Source organism: Carassius carassius, chromosome 12 (assembly GCF_963082965.1).
Source record: "Carassius carassius chromosome 12, fCarCar2.1, whole genome shotgun sequence".
NCBI classification, from domain to species: domain Eukaryota; kingdom Metazoa; phylum Chordata; class Actinopteri; order Cypriniformes; family Cyprinidae; genus Carassius; species Carassius carassius.
In genome coordinates, this window is record NC_081766.1 from 35037114 (window position 1) to 35056918 (window position 19805).

The 19805-nt window shown below is 43.6% G+C and overlaps 1 protein-coding gene across 1 annotated transcript in view; it reads left to right on the plus strand.

Annotated features, from left to right (window-relative positions):
- dnm3b (dynamin 3b) overlaps positions 1-18788 on the plus strand; it is a 50175-nt gene extending 31387 nt beyond the window's left edge. The window contains exons 15-21 of the mRNA XM_059564216.1: positions 5518-5631; positions 6018-6127; positions 6498-6609; positions 6699-6863; positions 7718-7956; positions 16007-16180; positions 17022-18788. Of these exons, the coding sequence (XP_059420199.1) occupies positions 5518-5631; positions 6018-6127; positions 6498-6609; positions 6699-6863; positions 7718-7956; positions 16007-16180; positions 17022-17064 (957 nt within the window). The 3' untranslated portion in view covers positions 17065-18788. The remainder of the gene's footprint in view (positions 1-5517; positions 5632-6017; positions 6128-6497; positions 6610-6698; positions 6864-7717; positions 7957-16006; positions 16181-17021) is intronic.
- Positions 18789-19805: the final 1017 nt, after the last annotated feature.

Below are 19805 nucleotides of genomic sequence, written 5' to 3' on the forward strand. Positions count from 1 at the left end.
GGCCCACATTTGGCCCGCATGGATTTTACGCGGGCCAGATGTGGGTCGGTTCTGGGCATACTGCTTGCTGTCTGGGATAAGAATGGCATTGTCAGAAACATACAGGACAGACGTTAAGTTTTGCTGTGAGAAATGAAATCCTGCAGCAGATTGATCCAGAGTGATCAGTCTGGGTTATTTATCATCTGACAGTTTTCAGCCTCGGTTTGCTGTATATGTAGCTCAGGTCTGCATGTTTAATTAATAATCCGACATTCTTAGTGAAACACAAGCAGTCGTTACTTGTAATTTCAGCGTAGTGTGGTTAGTGTCAAGTTAGTGTCACGGCGCACTGATGAGAGAAGAGCGTTTGGAGGATCATGTGATCCATGAGTGCGGATTGACTTTAATTAAAGGGATCTTGAGCATAAAATTGTGTGTGTGTGTGTGTGTGTCTCTTCAGGTCTCCTCTCCTCCAGCCTCTGGAATAATTGTAAGATGTCAGGTTGATGTATGTAACTAAATGCACTGAGGTTATGGAGCAGTAGATGTAGTTCAGTTCACTGCATGAACCAGAGGAAAGTTTTCAGATCTTTGTGACTTTAAAGGAACAGTTCACCCAAAAATAAAAAATGAACCCTTGATTTACTCGCCCTCAAGCCATCCTAGCCGTGAATGACTTTCTTCTTTCAAACAAATCCAATCAGGATTTGAGATTTTGAAGCCCAATAAAGTGCATGATTCGCATGATGATAAGGAATCGCAACAGGAGGCCTTTACCCAAACCACCCCCCACCCCGGAGCTTTGTGGGACACTTTTTATGATTAATGTATATGCTTTATTGGGCTTCAAAATCTCAATACCCATTCGCCGCCATTATAAAGCTTGGAAGTCAAGTCACCTTTATTTATATAGCACTTTAAACAAAAAAAGATTGCGTCAAAGCAACTGAACAACATTCATTAGGAAAACAGTGTCAATAATGTTAAATGACAGTTAAAGGCAGTTCAATTCCAGGCTGCAGCAAAGTCAGATTGTGCAGAAGAATCATCTGTTTCCTGTGGTCTTGTCCTGGTGCTCCTCTGAGACAAGGTCTTTACAGGGGATCTGTATCTGGGGCTCTAGTTGTCCTGGTCTCCGCTGTCTTTCAGGGATGTAGAGGTCCTTTCTAGGTGCTGATCCAGCATCTGGTCTGGATACGTACTGGATCCGGGTGACTGCAGTGACCCCCTGATCTGGACACAGACTGGATCTGGTGGCTACGGTGACCTCGGAATAAGAGAGAAACAGACAAATATTAGCGTAGATGCCATTCTTCTAATGATGTAGCAAGTACATCGGGTGTTATGGGAAGTGTTTCCGGTTCCGGTTTACCTAATTAATGCAGCCTAAAAATCCTTTAACGGATTTGGATAATAAAAGCATATTAGTATGTTATGTGTATGCCAGGTTAAAGAGATGGGTCTCTAATCTAGATTTAAACTGCAAGAGTGTGTCTGCCTCCCGAACAATGTTAGGTAGGTTATTCCAGAGTTTGGGCGCCAAATAGGAAAAGGATCTAATTTAGATACAGTATATTTTTGAGATGGAAAAATGCAGTTTTACAAATGCTAGAAACGTTTCTTTCTAAGGAAAGATTGCTATCAAGTGGCACACCTAGGTTCCTAACTGATGACAAAGAATTGACAGAGAATCCATCAAGTCTTAGACTTATAGAAACCTTATAGAAATATTTACTCAAGTAAAAGTAAAAGTACTAGTCTGAATAGTTACTTGAGTAAGAGTAAAAGAGTATCGGATAAAAATCTACTCAAGTAGTTAGTTACTAGTTACTTTGGGTCATATATACTGAGCCTATTTTTATTTAGATATATAGATAAAATGTATGTTATGTGTGTGTGTATAAATATAAATAAATAAATATATATATATATATTCAATGTCACATAATCCTTCAGAAATCATTCCAATATGTTGATTTACTATCAATGATGTTCTTTTTTTATCTTTCTATTCATCAAATAATCCTAAACAAAATCTCACAGGTTCCAAAAAAATATTAAGCTGCAAAACGGTTTCCAGCACTGGTAATAAATCAATATATTAGATTTATTTGAAGGATCATAACTCTGAAAAATGGAGTAACAGCTGATGAAAATTCGGATTTGCATCACGAAATAAATTATATAAGTATGTATTATATATGTATAAATAACCTCTGACACAAAGAAGAGTGAAAACTCCTAACATAACAGCTAAGTTACTGAACATCTGAACATAACGAACCAAATGCATATTGACGGATCTTCTTTCATCTGTTCTGCTAAATGTAAACAAATGTATATTTCTGCAAGCGTAAATATTGTGGAAATATCTTTATTAATTGTGTCTAGGCATGGGGGGGTCGTCATGTGACACACAGAGGCCACCGCATATTGGCAAATTATTATTAAGCATTATTTTTTTTTTTTTTTTTTTTTTTTTCATTTTTATTAGAAACATTCCCAGATTCATGAACTATACAATGAAATATCTGGATTCTCACTTATCATAAATTGTTAATAATTATAATATGCGATGGTCAAAGTAGCCTAATTATGTAATTTATTATAAAAACCTGTCTGTATAGGTGTCATGCCATAACATATTTTTAATACGACTGACTTTATATTAAATGTGAATTTAACATTGAAAGTTAATGTGATATAAAAACTGCTGCTAATCTTTCATTGTTCAGAAAGAGAGCAAATAACATTTACATTATCAAAGATCATTTTCACTGACAGTCTAGATTTCAATCACTCTCAGAAACTCCCATTAAAATCACTGAACCTGTTAACACTGTCAAATCAATATCTTAATTAAAGATTCGTACACACATCTTCACTTTGTTGTTTCTGCGAGAGAATTCGCCAGAAAGAGGTATTCAGTCAGCGAGCGAGTGAAGGAAGCACCGGCATTTCAGCGATGACTCATCTGAACGCCTCTGATTGGCCAATGCTTTAATAAGCTCAACAGAATCTTTTGTGATTGGTTATAATGCGCAGTGCTGTAAAAACACATCTATCTCTGGCTCAGCGCCAGCAAGCAATCACAGATCTGAATTTAGCAGCTATTATGATATGACTCGCTGAGTTCTCACATCGGTGTGATTGTATCAAATATAGAAAATATTAATCGGCTATTTTTTGTCTTTTGGAAGCTGCATTCAACTTGGTTCCCCTCTGTTATAAGTTACACGTACAACAAACTAATATCATAGTGGTATCATGTTCTGTAATCGAGTGTAGCCCAAGTTATACCTGTTGAACCGTAGACCGCTCACGTGGTGTTCATCCAATACAGATCTTCATCGCAAGCAAATAATAGCCTTTGCAGATTTGCTTTCAATTCAGTGCAGTTCCAGCCACATCTTCAACGCTCTTTCTGTTCTTAAACGTTTCAACTCTGAGTGAAGTGAACCATTTCAGACGCTCAGCGCACGTGGCAGGGAACTGAACGAATCATTCAAACTGATTCATGAACCAATTCACTCGTTTGCCAACTGGTTTGAACAAGCCTTTGAACAGAATTGACTCAAAAGAATGAATCATTCGCGAATGGGCATCGCTGATTGCCCAGAGAAAAGTAGACGGTGTGTTTGGATCAAACTGAAGCATTTATAACATTTATTGCTTTAAGATAAAGTAACGAGAGGAGCGTCGCCCATAGTAACGAAGTAAAAGTACAGATTTTTCCCAAAAAAATTACTCAAGTAAGAGTAAAAGTACCCATCTTTAAATATACTCCAAAAAGTGTTAGTTACCCAAAAACCTCTGGTTATTACAAGCAGAGTTTTTAGGTCCTATAATTAACGCCTCTGGTTTTTTTTTCAGAATTTAGCAGTAAGAAATTACTTGTCATCCAGTTTTTTATATCGACTATGCATTCCGCTTGATTTTCAAATTGGTGTGTTTCACCGGGCTGCGAAGAAATATAGAGTTGAGTATCATCAGCATAACAGTGAAAGCTAACACCATGTTTCCTGATGATATCTCCCAAGGGTAACATATAAAGCGTGAAGAGTAGCGGCCCTAGTACTGAGCCTTGAGGTACTCCATACTGCACTTGTGATCGATAGGATACATCTTCATTCACTGCTACGAACTGATGGCGGTCATATAAGTACGATTTAAACCATGCTAATGCACTTCCACTGATGCCAACAAAGTGTTCAAGTCTATGCAAAAGAATGTTGTGGTCAATTGTGTCAAACGCAGCACTAAGATCCAATAAAACTAATAGAGAGATACACCCACGATCAGATGATAAGAGCAGATCATTTGTAACTCTAAGGAGAGCAGTCTCAGTACTATGATACGGTCTAAATCCTGACTGGAAATCCTCACAGATTTTTCTCTAAGAAGGAATATAATTGTGAGGATACCAACTTTTCTAGTACCTTGGACAGAAAAGGGAGATTCGAGATTGGTCTATAATTAACTAGTTCTTTAAGGTCAAGTTGTGGTTTTTTGATGAGAGGCTTAATAACAGCCAGTTTGAAAGTTTTGGGGACATATCCTAATGACAATGAGGAATTAATAATAGTCAGAAGAGGATCTATGACTTCTGGAAGCACCTCTTTTAGGAGCTTAGATGGTATAGGGTCTAACATACATGTTGTTGGTTTAGATGATTTAACAAGTTTATACAATTCTTCCTCTCCTATAGTAGAGAATGAGTGGAACTGTTCCTCAGGGGGTCTATAGTGCACTGTCTGATGTGATACTGTAGCTGACGGCTGAATGGTTGCAATTTTATCTCTAATAGTATCGATTTTAGAAGTAAAGTAGTTCATAAACTCATTACTGCTGTGGTGTTGGGAAATGTCAACACTTGTTGAGGCTTTATTTTTCGTTAATTTAGCCACTGTATTGAATAAATACCTGGGGTTATGTTTGTTTTCTTCTAAAAGAGAAGAAAAGTAATCGGATCTAGCAGTTTTTAATGCTTTTCTGTAGGATATGTTACTTTCCCGCCAAGCAATACGAAATACCTCTAGTTTTGTTTTCCTCCAGCTGCGCTCCATTTTTCGGGCTGCTCTCTTTAGGGTGCGAGTATGCTCATTATACCATGGTGTCAAACTGTTTTCCTTATCCTTCCTTAAGCGTAAAGGAGCAACTGTATTTAAAATGCTAGAAAAGAGAGAGTCCATAGTTTCTGTTACATCATCAAGTGGTTCTGAGGTTTTGGATGTGCTAAGGAATTGGGATACATCAGGAAGATTAATTACAAAGCAGTCTTTTGTGTTAGAAGTGGTTGTCTAACCCCAATAGAGTTCATAAGGGAAGAGCCAGGATATTTAATGTAACTCTGACTGGATTCATCTGAAAGAAGAAAGTCATGTACAGCTAGGATGGCCTGAGTGAAGCGCTCGCAGTCACCGTTACGTATCTCACTGTTGATTTCTCACGTCACTCTGCACTCGTGTGTCCTGCACTGATCCCTGCTGTGCTGAGTGTGTGTTTGTGTGTGACGCGTCTCGCTTCATCTGTCAGGTGATCCGTAAGGGCTGGCTGACCATCAATAACATCAGCATCATGAAGGGAGGAGCAAAGGAGTACTGGTTCGTGCTGACCGCCGAGAGCCTGTCCTGGTTCAAAGATGATGAGGTGAGCACCTCTGGCATTATGGGATGAATTTTATGCATTAGGAGTCAATGTGATGCTGAAATGCATCTCTGTATGGAGAATGAGGGGGATTTATGACTTTATTTAATAATGTTAATAACTCTTCACATGCTCCGCAGCAGCTGTCATTTCTCTTCATTCTCCAGCCTCATTTCTTTATCTTTACATGTTTATTGAACTCTCCTTTTGCCATTTCTCTCTCTCCTAGCCAGGTATATATGGTCTGTTTTCACAGCTGCTCTTTCATTCCCTGTAGGTGCTGCATAAGGAGTCTTTTTATCATGAAAAGAACTTGAGATCTTTATTAAGCGGTTGAGCTAATTCAATTGTAATTCAACTGCTGACCCATGTCTATCTGAATCCCACAGGAGAAAGAGAAGAAGTACATGCTGCCCCTGGACAATCTGAAGGTCAGAGATGTGGAGAAAAGCTTCATGTCCAGCAAGCACATGTTTGCCATCTTCAACACTGAGCAGCGGTAAATAAACCACTTCTCACTTCTTTTTGTTTCACATAGAATTGTCAGAGCTGTTTTAAATGATCTGATTCCTTGTCATCAGTTCACAAAGAGCACACCATCAGGAACAGAGGATATCAGAAACTCTTAAGACCCGTTCATTTAACGCTGATGTTTTAATAATCATTCCAGTTCTATGAGGACAGAAATGTCCACCTTAACACAGAGGAACAATGTGGTGGAATCACTTTCTTGGTTATTAGTGGTGTGAGGTCAGACCACTCCTGGTCTCAGAGATGATTTGTGATGTGGTCAGACTGGAGCGGGTTCTTCACACACAGGTGAGAGCGTTCAGTGCTTTTCCTCTGAGTGACGGCTGGGTTTCTCTCAGGAACGTGTTCAAGGACAACCGTTTCCTGGAGCTGGCGTGTGACACTCTGGAGGAGGTGGAGAGCTGGAGAGCGTCGCTGCTGCGTGCTGGCGTTTATCCCGAGAGGGCCGTGGTCAGTGCCTGCTGCATATCTCTCTGTGTAACAGACCTACATTCACATCAGGTTCACATCATCGTTTCTGATTCTCTCCCTGGACTCAGGTGGAGAGTGAGAGTTCAGGTCCGGCGGAGAACTTCTCCATGGATCCTCAGCTGGAGAGGAAGGTGGAGACCATCAGGAACCTGGTGGACTCCTACATGGCCATCGTCAACAAATGCATCCGTGACCTCATGCCCAAGAGCATCATGCATCTGATGATCAATAACGTAAGCAGGATGCTCTGTGACTGTGAGGACAAATGAGGGTTTGACCGTTTGAACACTATTATATCTGACTCATGAAATTCATCAGAAGAATCAGAGCATGGCTGTGCTTAAACATTCATGCATGCTCTGTGATACTTGAACATAAACGAGTGAATTCATGACGTTACTGCAGCTTGTACAGTGTTATACGAGTCATGAAATCCTGTTCTGTCTACATGACTATAACTAAAAAGAATTTGCAATTCGATTGATTTTCAAACCCCGTGTAGATGTGGTTTATTTCAGGATAAATATGTGCAAATCAAAATATTTTGCTGTTTGGACTACAAATAACAAAATATATTTGAGACAGATCAGATCAGATCAGATCGCAAAAAAAAAAAAAAAGAAGCATTTTACTCGAAGCCTGTTGTTGCAATTAATCCCACCTGACATTAACCTATTTAAATATACTTTTATTTTGCAATAATTTCACAATCTTCAAATTAATATAGGAACCACATAAAGACATTGTATTTTTTTCTCAGCAGCTGGTCTCTGGATGAATGAGGTCAGATCTCCTCAGGGTCACTCAGGTGTGCTCCTGAGCATTAACTAGCACCAAACACTATGATTGGCAAAAAAAAGTGTCCAATTGACTATTTTATATTTGAGAAAAATAACAAACTTCACTTGTAAATGTTTTAAAGGGTATGTTTGTGACTTGGAAATAAAGGGCATGCATGTTGTTGAATCCTGTAAAGACATGCTTACATCTTTAATTGTTGCTCAAGTGTCCAGATATTTTTGAGGCCACAGCAGAGGAAAGACACGATATGATAATCTGACTAATTAACATTCCTCCTCTTCCGAAGGTGAAAGACTTCATTAATGCGGAGCTCCTGGCGCAGCTGTACTCTGCTGGAGATCAGAACGCGCTGATGGACGAGTCTCAGGAGCAGGTGCAGCGGAGAGAGGAGGTTCTGCGCACACACCACGCTCTGAAAGAAGCTCTGGCCATCATCGGAGACATCTCCACCACCACCATCACCACACCGCTGCCTCCGCCGGTCGATAACTCCTGGCTGAGCGCTGGTGCGGGTGGCTCTCGCAGGTAACCGCTCTTCTCTGTCTGATCTAAGTAAAGCACAGGAAGATCCAGAGCTGCAGATCCTGTGCCAGTGAGTTCTGATCTGGCATCATTTATTGGTTGCCTCATCCTTGAAGGCTTCTGGGAGCTTGTGGGAAGTGATGAGGTTGTGCTGCTGGTCTGTTGGTCTGCTGGTAAAGCACTTTCTTATTTGACCAACAAACACCACAATCTCTTGCATACTTCAGCTGCTGTGGAGCGGTGCAGCCTGCCTCTGGAGGTTAATGTGGTCGAGTCTCTTGACCTCTAAAAGTATACAACTCCTGCCAAACTCTGGGTGGTTAACTACAGACTGAAGCTTAACAATACAGATTGTGTTAAAGCAACTGAACAGTATTAAATAAAGTGACAAAAGCGAAGTATGGTGACCCATACTCAGAATTCGTGCTCTGCATTTAACCCATCTAAAGCGCACGCACACAGCAGTGAGGACACACACACAGCAGTGAGGACACACACACACACACAGCAGTGAACACACACACACAGCAGTGAGGACACACACACACACACAGCAGTGAACACACACACACAGCAGTGAGGACACACACACAGCAGTGAGGACACACACACAGCAGTGAGGACACACACACAGCAGTGAACACACACACACAGCAGTGAACACACACACACAGCAGTGAACACACACACACAGCAGTGAGGACACACACACACACACACACACAGCAGTGAACACACACACACAGCAGTGAACACACACACACAGCAGTGAGGACACACACACAGCAGTGAGGACACACACACAGCAGTGAACACACACACAGCAGTGAACACACACACACAGCAGTGAGGACACACACACAGCAGTGAACACACACACACAGAAGTGAACACACACACAGCAGTGAGGACACACACACAGAAGTGAGGACACACACACAGCAGTGAACACACACACACAGCAGTGAACACACACACACAGCAGTGAACACACACACACAGAAGTGAACACACACACAGCAGTGAACACACACACACAGCAGTGAGGACACACACACAGCAGTGAACACACACACACAGCAGTGAACACACACACACAGCAGTGAACACACACACACAGCAGTGAGGACACACACACATCAGTGAGGACACACACACAGCAGTGAACACACACACACAGCAGTGAACACACACACACAGCAGTGAACACACACACACAGCAGTGAGGACACACACACAGCAGTGAACACACACACACAGCAGTGAACACACACACACAGCAGTGAGGACACACACACAGCAGTGAACACACACACACAGCAGTGAGGACACACACACAGCAGTGAGGACACACACACAGCAGTGGGGACACACACACACACACACACACACAGCAGTGAGGACACACACACAGCAGTGAGGACACACACACAGCAGTGAACACACACAGCAGTGAACACACACACACAGCAGTGAGGACACACACACAGCAGTGAACACACACACACAGCAGTGAGGACACACACACACACAGCAGTGAGGACACACACACAGCAGTGAGGACACACACACAGCAGTGAGTACACACACACACAGCAGTGAGGACACACACACACACACACACACACACACAGCAGTGAGGACACACACACAGCAGTGAACACACACACACAGCAGTGAACACACACACACAGCAGTCAGGACACACACACAGCAGTGAACACACACACACAGCAGTGAGGACACACACACAGCAGTGAGGACACACACACACAGCAGTGAGGACACACACACAGCAGTGGACACACACACACACACAGCAGTGAGGACACACACACAGCAGTGAGGACACACACACAGCAGTGAACACACACACACACACAGCAGTGAGGACACACACACAGCAGTGAGGACACACACACAGCAGTGAACACACACACACACACAGCAGTGAGGACACACACACAGCAGTGAGGACACACACACAGCAGTGAACACACACACACACACAGCAGTGAGGACACACACACAGCAGTGAGGACACACACACAGCAGTGAACACACACACACACACAGCAGTGAGGACACACACACAGCAGTGAGGACACACACACAGCAGTGAACACACACACACACACAGCAGTGAGGACACACACACACAGCAGTGAGGACACACACACAGCAGTGAACACACACACACACACAGCAGTGAGGACACACACACAGCAGTGAACACACACACACAGCAGTGAACACACACACACAGCAGTGAACACACACACACAGCAGTGAGGACACACACACAGCAGTGAACACACACACACAGCAGTGAACACACACACACAGCAGTGAGGACACACACACAGCAGTGAGGACACACACACAGCAGTGAACACACACACACAGCAGTGAGGACACACACACACACACAGCAGTGAACACACACACACAGCAGTGAGGACACACACACACACAGCAGTGAACACACACACACAGCAGTGAACACACACACACAGCAGTGAGGACACACACACATCAGTGAGGACACACACACATCAGTGAGGACACACACACAGCAGTCAGGACACACACACACACACACACACACAGCAGTGAGGACACACACACAGCAGTGAGGACACACACACAGCAGTGAACACACACACACAGCAGTGAACACACACACACAGCAGTGAACACACACACACAGCAGTGAGGACACACACACAGCAGTGGACACACACACACACACACACACACAGCAGTGAGTACACACACACAGCAGTGAGGACACACACACAGCAGTGAACACACACACACAGCAGTGAGGACACACACACAGCAGTGATGACACACACACAGCAGTGAACACACACACACAGCAGTGAGGACACACACACAGCAGTGAGGACACACACACAGCAGTGAGGACACACACACACACAGCAGTGAGGACACACACACAGCAGTGAGGACACACACACAGCAGTCGGGACACACACACAGCAGTGAACACACACACACAGCAGTGAACACACACACACAGCAGTGAACACACACACACAGCAGTGAACACACACACACAGCAGTGAACACACACACACAGCAGTGAGGACACACACACAGCAGTCAGGACACACACACAGCAGTGAACACACACACACAGCAGTGAGGACACACACACAGCAGTGAACACACACACACAGCAGTGAACACACACACACAGCAGTGAACACACACACACAGCAGTGAGGACACACACACAGCAGTGAGGACACACACACAGCAGTGAGGACACACACACACACACACAGCAGTGAACACACACACACAGCAGTGAGGACACACACACACACAGCAGTGAACACACACACACAGCAGTGAACACACACACACAGCAGTGAGGACACACACACACATCAGTGAGGACACACACACATCAGTGAGGACACACACACAGCAGTCAGGACACACACACACACACACACACACACAGCAGTGAGGACACACACACAGCAGTGAGGACACACACACAGCAGTGAACACACACACACACACAGCAGTGAGGACACACACACAGCAGTGAGGACACACACACAGCAGTGAACACACACACACACACAGCAGTGAGGACACACACACACAGCAGTGAGGACACACACACAGCAGTGAACACACACACACACACAGCAGTGAGGACACACACACAGCAGTGAACACACACACACAGCAGTGAACACACACACACAGCAGTGAACACACACACACAGCAGTGAGGACACACACACAGCAGTGAACACACACACACAGCAGTGAACACACACACACAGCAGTGAGGACACACACACAGCAGTGAGGACACACACACAGCAGTGAACACACACACACAGCAGTGAGGACACACACACACACACAGCAGTGAACACACACACACAGCAGTGAGGACACACACACACACAGCAGTGAACACACACACACAGCAGTGAACACACACACACAGCAGTGAGGACACACACACATCAGTGAGGACACACACACATCAGTGAGGACACACACACAGCAGTCAGGACACACACACACACACACACACACAGCAGTGAGGACACACACACAGCAGTGAGGACACACACACAGCAGTGAACACACACACACAGCAGTGAACACACACACACAGCAGTGAACACACACACACAGCAGTGAGGACACACACACAGCAGTGGACACACACACACACACACACACACAGCAGTGAGTACACACACACAGCAGTGAGGACACACACACAGCAGTGAACACACACACACAGCAGTGAGGACACACACACAGCAGTGATGACACACACACAGCAGTGAACACACACACACAGCAGTGAGGACACACACACAGCAGTGAGGACACACACACAGCAGTGAGGACACACACACACACAGCAGTGAGGACACACACACAGCAGTGAGGACACACACACAGCAGTCGGGACACACACACAGCAGTGAACACACACACACAGCAGTGAACACACACACACAGCAGTGAACACACACACACAGCAGTGAACACACACACACAGCAGTGAACACACACACACAGCAGTGAGGACACACACACAGCAGTCAGGACACACACACAGCAGTGAACACACACACACAGCAGTGAGGACACACACACAGCAGTGAACACACACACACAGCAGTGAACACACACACACAGCAGTGAACACACACACACAGCAGTGAGGACACACACACAGCAGTGAGGACACACACACAGCAGTGAGGACACACACACACACACACAGCAGTGAACACACACACACAGCAGTGAGGACACACACACACACAGCAGTGAACACACACACACAGCAGTGAACACACACACACAGCAGTGAGGACACACACACATCAGTGAGGACACACACACATCAGTGAGGACACACACACAGCAGTCAGGACACACACACACACACACACACACAGCAGTGAGGACACACACACAGCAGTGAGGACACACACACAGCAGTGAACACACACACACAGCAGTGAACACACACACACAGCAGTGAGGACACACACACAGCAGTGGACACACACACACACACACACACAGCAGTGAGTACACACACACAGCAGTGAGGACACACACACAGCAGTGAGGACACACACACAGCAGTGAGGACACACACACAGCAGTGAACACACACACACAGCAGTGAGGACACACACACAGCAGTGAGGACACACACACAGCAGTGAACACACACACACAGCAGTGAGGACACACACACAGCAGTGAGGACACACACACACACAGCAGTGAGGACACACACACAGCAGTGAGGACACACACACAGCAGTCGGGACACACACACAGCAGTGAACACACACACACAGCAGTGAACACACACACACAGCAGTGAACACACACACACAGCAGTGAACACACACACACAGCAGTGAGGACACACACACAGCAGTGAGGACACACACACAGCAGTCAGGACACACACACAGCAGTGAACACACACACACAGCAGTGAGGACACACACACAGCAGTGAACACACACACACAGCAGTGAACACACACACACAGCAGTGAGGACACACACACAGCAGTGAGGACACACACACAGCAGTCAGGACACACACACAGCAGTGAACACACACACACAGCAGTGAGGACACACACACAGCAGTGAACACACACACACAGCAGTGAACACACACACACAGCAGTGAGGACACACACACAGCAGTGAACACACACCCGGAGCGGTGCCCGGGGAACAGCTGGGGGTTCAGTGTCTTGCTCAAGGGCACCTCTAACCTGGTTTACACATAAACATACTAAACATACTAGACCAGACGAAACCAGTAGTTCAATTCCAGGCTGCAGCAAAGTCAGATTGTGCAGAAGAATCATCTGTTTCCTGTGGTCTTGTCCTGGTGCTCCTCTGAGACAAGGTCTTTACAGGGGATCTGTATCTGGGGCTCTAGTTGTCCTGGTCTCCGCTGTCTTTCAGGGATGTAGAGGTCCTTTCTAGGTGCTGATCCACCATCTGGTCTGGATACGTACTGGATCCGGGTGACTGCAGTGACCCTCTGATCTGGACACAGACTGGATCTGGTGGCCACGGTGACCTCGGAACAAGAGAGAAACAGACTAATATTAGCGTAGATGCCATTCTTCTAATGATGTAGCAAGTACATAGGTTGTTATGGGAAGTGTTTCCGGTTCCGGTTTACCTAATTAATGCAGCCTAAAAATCCTTTAACGGATTTGGATAATAAAAGCATATTAGTATGTTATGTGTATGCCAGGTTAAAGAGATGGGTCTTTAATCTAGATTTAAACTGCAAGAGTGTGTCTGCCTCCCGAACAATGTTAGGTAGGTTATTCCAGAGATTAGGAGCCAAATAGGAAAAGGATCTGCCGCCTGCAGTTGATTTTGATATTCTAGGTTTTATCAATGTTACGAGGCGACAGGGATGAGAGATGATTAGATCCATTTGCAAGCTTTTATTCAAAGACGTGGCCATAACAGGCGAGGGTCAAACAATGGCAAACAGGTATATTGAGGGCAAGACAGAAGAGTAATCCAGAATGGCTGTGGTCAGTCGGTGGCTAACAATAGAAAACAGAGTCCGAAACAGCAAGACAAAAGGGCAAACCAAAATCACAGGCAAGAATCTAAACATAAGAAAACAGGCAAGACAAGACTAAACAAGAACTGGCTCCGTAGAGTAGCTATCGCTGAATGAGAGATAAACGCCAAACAATACTCTGCAGTGAATGGTGGTGTGAGACTGATTTATATACTGTGTGTGATTGGTAGCAGCTGTGTGTTAGCGAAAGGAGGATCCATGATGGAAACAGATTGCCTGCTCTTTCCTGAAACATCCTGGAATTTTTATTACAGGGTTTCTGCGGGTCCTTAAGAAGTCTTACTTTCATCAAATTTAAGGCCATAAAAAGTCTTAAATGGTACACAAAAGTCTTAATAATTATTTCAAGAGATCTTAAATTTGGGGACAGAAAGACAAGAATAGTGATACAGCTTTATTTGATGAAAATGGAGATGATTTCTTTGAATAAAAACTGGGGAAACCGCTGTATTTCTGCTGACCAGACAACACCATCTGCTGGCAGAGAATGAATATGCATTTCCAATAATCCCATCTGCTGTTTTTGTTCAGAACAATGTGAACATCCACACGTGTTTTTACACATCAAACGCACAGAGCTGTAAATATGAGCTGGTGGATCGACAAGAAGAGGATGCATTATAAAAATCTAAACAATTAAGACGGTTAAATATTTTTACAAGTTATTTAATTAATATAACAATTGATGAAAATTGTTTAAATCTAACAATCGATTCTTTAACTCATCCATTCTTTAAAACAGTTTAAAGGGTGAAATAATTCCTTACATTTATATAGCGCAAGTACTCAAAACGCTTTACATGTTTAATAATTTTCATGCTTTTTACATCATTTTGCAGTTTAGCCCTAGCTATTATGGTATTAATTTTATTTGTGCAGAACTTAAATTTGAGCTTAAAATCCTGTAGATACCCTGCGTGACCCTGTGAGAGCTTGCTTGAAGGACATTGCTTTTTAGAGTCTTGTACTGCGCCCCCTGCTGGTACTGACCGTGGTCAAACTGCTCCGTTCCCCAAGAGCTACAGAGTGAACACTTCTCGATCTTTACAGCTTCTCTCCACACACTTTCTCTGACATGTTTTCAAATTCCTCTGCTTACACCTGTGTCGATGCGCTGAAGTGACCAGCGGTTTGACCGTCTGAGTCTTCTGTTCTTGCCAGCGAAGAGCTGTTCCTGTGCTCAGAGATGAGCGTGTTGAAGGGAACGGACGGGTCTGGTTAGGTGAGTTAGAGCTTTATTAGTTTCAGTGATGGGCCGTGGTTCTCCATGGAGCGAAGCCAGAATGTTCTGTGACAGAAAGCTAGTGGAGAGCAGTTCTCTCAGGAGTTTTCTATCCCTGTAGGGCTCTCTCGCTCTCTTCGCTGTGAGTGTCTCTGTTGGTTTCTGCAGGTCTCCTCCTCCGAGCCCCACGGCTCCACGCCGGATGTCTGCAGGACAGAGACCTGCTGGTAGAGGTGCTCCTCCGCCTCCGTCTCGGCCCGGACCGCTTGGGCCCTTGAATACCAGCGCTGACAGCCCACAGGTTCCCAGCCGGCCCAACCGAGCGCCTCCCAGCATTCCCAGGTGAGATCTTTCCTTCGGAACGCCTTTCTCTCACACCTCTGATCTCTTCACTTACCACATGCATTTCTAGTCGTATTAAAATATTCCTCGCATGTACACAAACACATGCACGAATGCTTGGCCAGTGCATTGCAAGTGTGCAGTTCTTATAGTAAGACTTTAATTTATGATTTTGTCCTGCACACATATACTATGTTCTTGTTATAGTAATTTAAATAACTGGGTAACAACTAGGTACTAACCCTGAACCCCTCAACCTAACCTTAACCCATGTAGTTACCTCATATTACATTACTTTCTTTGGTAAATACAAGTGCACATACTGTAAACTGTAGTCCAACTGTGGCATAAACAAAGCTCCATACTAAAGGACGTTTCTTGACAATCTTGCTCAGCATTGGTTGAGCTGATGGTTTTACACTAATGCTTGCTATAGCAAACCTCGAGGTAATGCTGATAGTGCAGTACATAATTGCCTTGTGAAGTGTGTTTTGACAAATGTAGACACTTTATGTAGAGATGCATAAAAAACAGGCTTACACCAGCATTTGCAAACTTTACTCTCGTCCCTGTTTTCATACCTTTACGCATTACAGTCGTGCACTACACTAGTACTACCAGTTTTCACAAGAGAACTAAATTGCAATTCTAGCACTAGAGCAGCGTTTATGTGACCATATATATGCACATATATATTAACATGTCAGCAAATAACATCTGTCTTATAATGCTACACTGCTTATAGATACTAATTCTGTCTTTTTTGTCTCTTGCCCCACCATCCATCGCCTTCCTCAATGCTTCTGTTGTCATGCACCGCTGTCGTCTTCTTCTAACACAGCCGTCGTCCTCCACCTTCCCCGACCAGACAGGTTCCCCCTTAAGAGGCCGTTTCCATTTCTGCTGGAACCTGTTTTTCCAGAGCCGTTCTCAGCGTCTGTCCCGTACCGAAGCTCTGAATCCCTGCATGTCCCCGTGATGCTTCCCTTCACGTGTGTGTGGCTCGCTGTGTGTCGTCTGTCAGTGCCTGTGGTTCAGTCTGGTTCAGAGTCTTATCGAGTCTATCCTCTACTAGTCTTCATCTAACCCCGCTGTGGTGAATCGTTCGTGGCAGTGCTGTGCTTCCCTTCTTTACAGTGTGCAGCACAGCAGTGATGTTTCTAGTGATGCATGCTGGTTTATTTTAGGCTGTTAATATGTGTGTCCACTTACTTGTGTCACATTATACCTTAGTGTGTGAGCGATATATCTTAGTGCAAGCTGGGAAGTGTGTGTGTGTGTGTGTTTGTGGCTAAATTATAAGATAAACGTGTAAAATAGTTTAAGGTTATGTAATATTTGTGTTTTGACATTTAAATTATTAATGTTTTTATTTCTTGATGTTGTTTGTCATTAAAAATGCTCAGAGAGCTTTATTTCTCTTAGTTGTGAACATCCGTTTCGCTGTTACATCTGTAGTCGTCTTAGTCTGTGAACACTTATATAAGCACCAGAATATAAAATGTATTCATCTGCTGGAATAGCGCCACCTGCTTGCCATACTAGCGATGACAGTTAATCCAAGTCCCTGGAACGACAGTATACACCTGTTCTGCTGTGTAGAAAATCAACTCTATGTACTGTATGTGTTTCAGGTAAATACAACTCATTATCCAGAACATCATCCCATTACTTTGCAATAAATCTAACTGTAGTTTTGTGTCGTCTCTCTCGGTCTGTTCATTGGATTTGTGTTATTTAAGCATTGATGATGTTAATTTGCTACTGTACTCATGTTAATTAATTACAAGACAAACTCTTCATTTGAAAATAATATTTTAGCATTCTTAAAAAGGACTAAATAAGGAATGTAAGACAATTATGCAGGGACTCTTGGGAAACACTGATGTATTTTTATGTTCATTATTAAAAACATGAATATATGGATGTTTGTGAATCAGAAGCTGTTCAAATGGATGCAATGGTGTGTCATGCAAAATGTAACAGTCAGATAATATTAAACCGCTCTAACGAAGGGATGAAATGAAGCACACAGGAGCTAGAGAGCAGGGACAGAGACTGAATGACCGCAGCATCTGAGTGACTGAATGAATGAAGACTGCGAGTGAAGCTGAGCATGCTGTACTGAGATCAGCTCAGAAACCTGCAGCTAGAGCATCATGATGGAAGATTCTTCAGAAACCTCTCTCTCTGACTTCTGTTCATCTGACAGCGGTGTTTGAGCTCTTTATGTTAGTCACTCAGACTATAGCTATGCACAAATGAACTATTTTAGAAACTTCTCCTTTGTCAGAGCTGATAAGACTGGCATTTGTTTAAGAGCAGATCTGAGGTTTATACAGCAATTACACATTATAATAATACATTCATATGATCTTATTGAAAATGAATGCTGAAAATGTGCTTTAGCTGTTCATTTACTCTTCAGAAATGTGTTCTCAGAAACTCTTCCAGCAGACCGTGGCATAGTAGAGTCTAGATTTGAGAGTTTGACTGCAGGAAGTAACAGCAGCGTTTCACTCTTTCTGTGTTTCATTATGGCTTGATGTACTGTACCTCTATATGTATAAAATAAAACTATTATGGAAAATAAAAGTAAATGAGAATCTGCAGTGTCTAATTGCTGTTTGCTTCATGTGGATGGTGATTTAAACTCTCTTTTAAAAGCCCAATTTTTGGTTTTATGTTAACAAAGAAGCTGTTCTGCTAATTTCAGTTGCTCATAACATTTTGGTTTGAGAATAGACTGATCTGAAACGTGTCTGTTCTTCAGAGGTTTATCTATTAAATAATTATCTTGTGATAGTTCTAATTTCATCTAATAATTAATTTTCTAAGCATTTCTTTTTTTTAAAGGACCATATGTTTTTAAGTATTATAAAGTAATATAATTTATTTATTTACAAATAAGAAACACCCCAGTTAACGAGTGTTGCATATATAACACTTGGGGAAGCGTTTTCCTCTGAATCCTGAAGCTTGGTTTTGTTCACGTTTGTGCAGCTGCACAATCCTATGTTATTTCAGATCAGAATCTTTTGACTGAGAAGCACAGCAGGGCATGCAGCGCTCCTGTTTTGACAGGGAACTGATTACCTCACGTGTTTATTTATGTTTATACTGAAACCTGATTTGTTAACATTTGTGAGGCTAATCCTGCAGCATGAAGATCATCTCCTCGCTGGATTCTGATGATAAAGATGAGTCTCACCTGTGGCCCCTGGCCTGTATCACACAGGTGTCCTCTTGGGACTGGCCTCCAGGTGGAAGGCTGTTATTACAAATGCCTAAAATCTCGAGTTGGGGAGCTCTGTGCATGGTTGTGTTACAGCTACCACTAAAGTGCTCTGATATTACATCTGTGTTAGATAACAAATAACACTGTGCTGCTATTTTCATTGACCTTGCAAAAGCTTATGACTCTGTGGACCACAATAAAATCATCCACAGACTCGGCAGCATTGGTGTCACTGATCACTCACTGGTTTGGTTCTCAAATTATCTGTCTCACCGGGTTCAACGTGTAAGATTTGAAAGCCGCTTCTCCCATTCTCTCCCGGTTACCAGGGGTGTCCCCCAAGGCTCCATCCTTGGCCCTACACTTTTCTTAATTTATATTAATAAC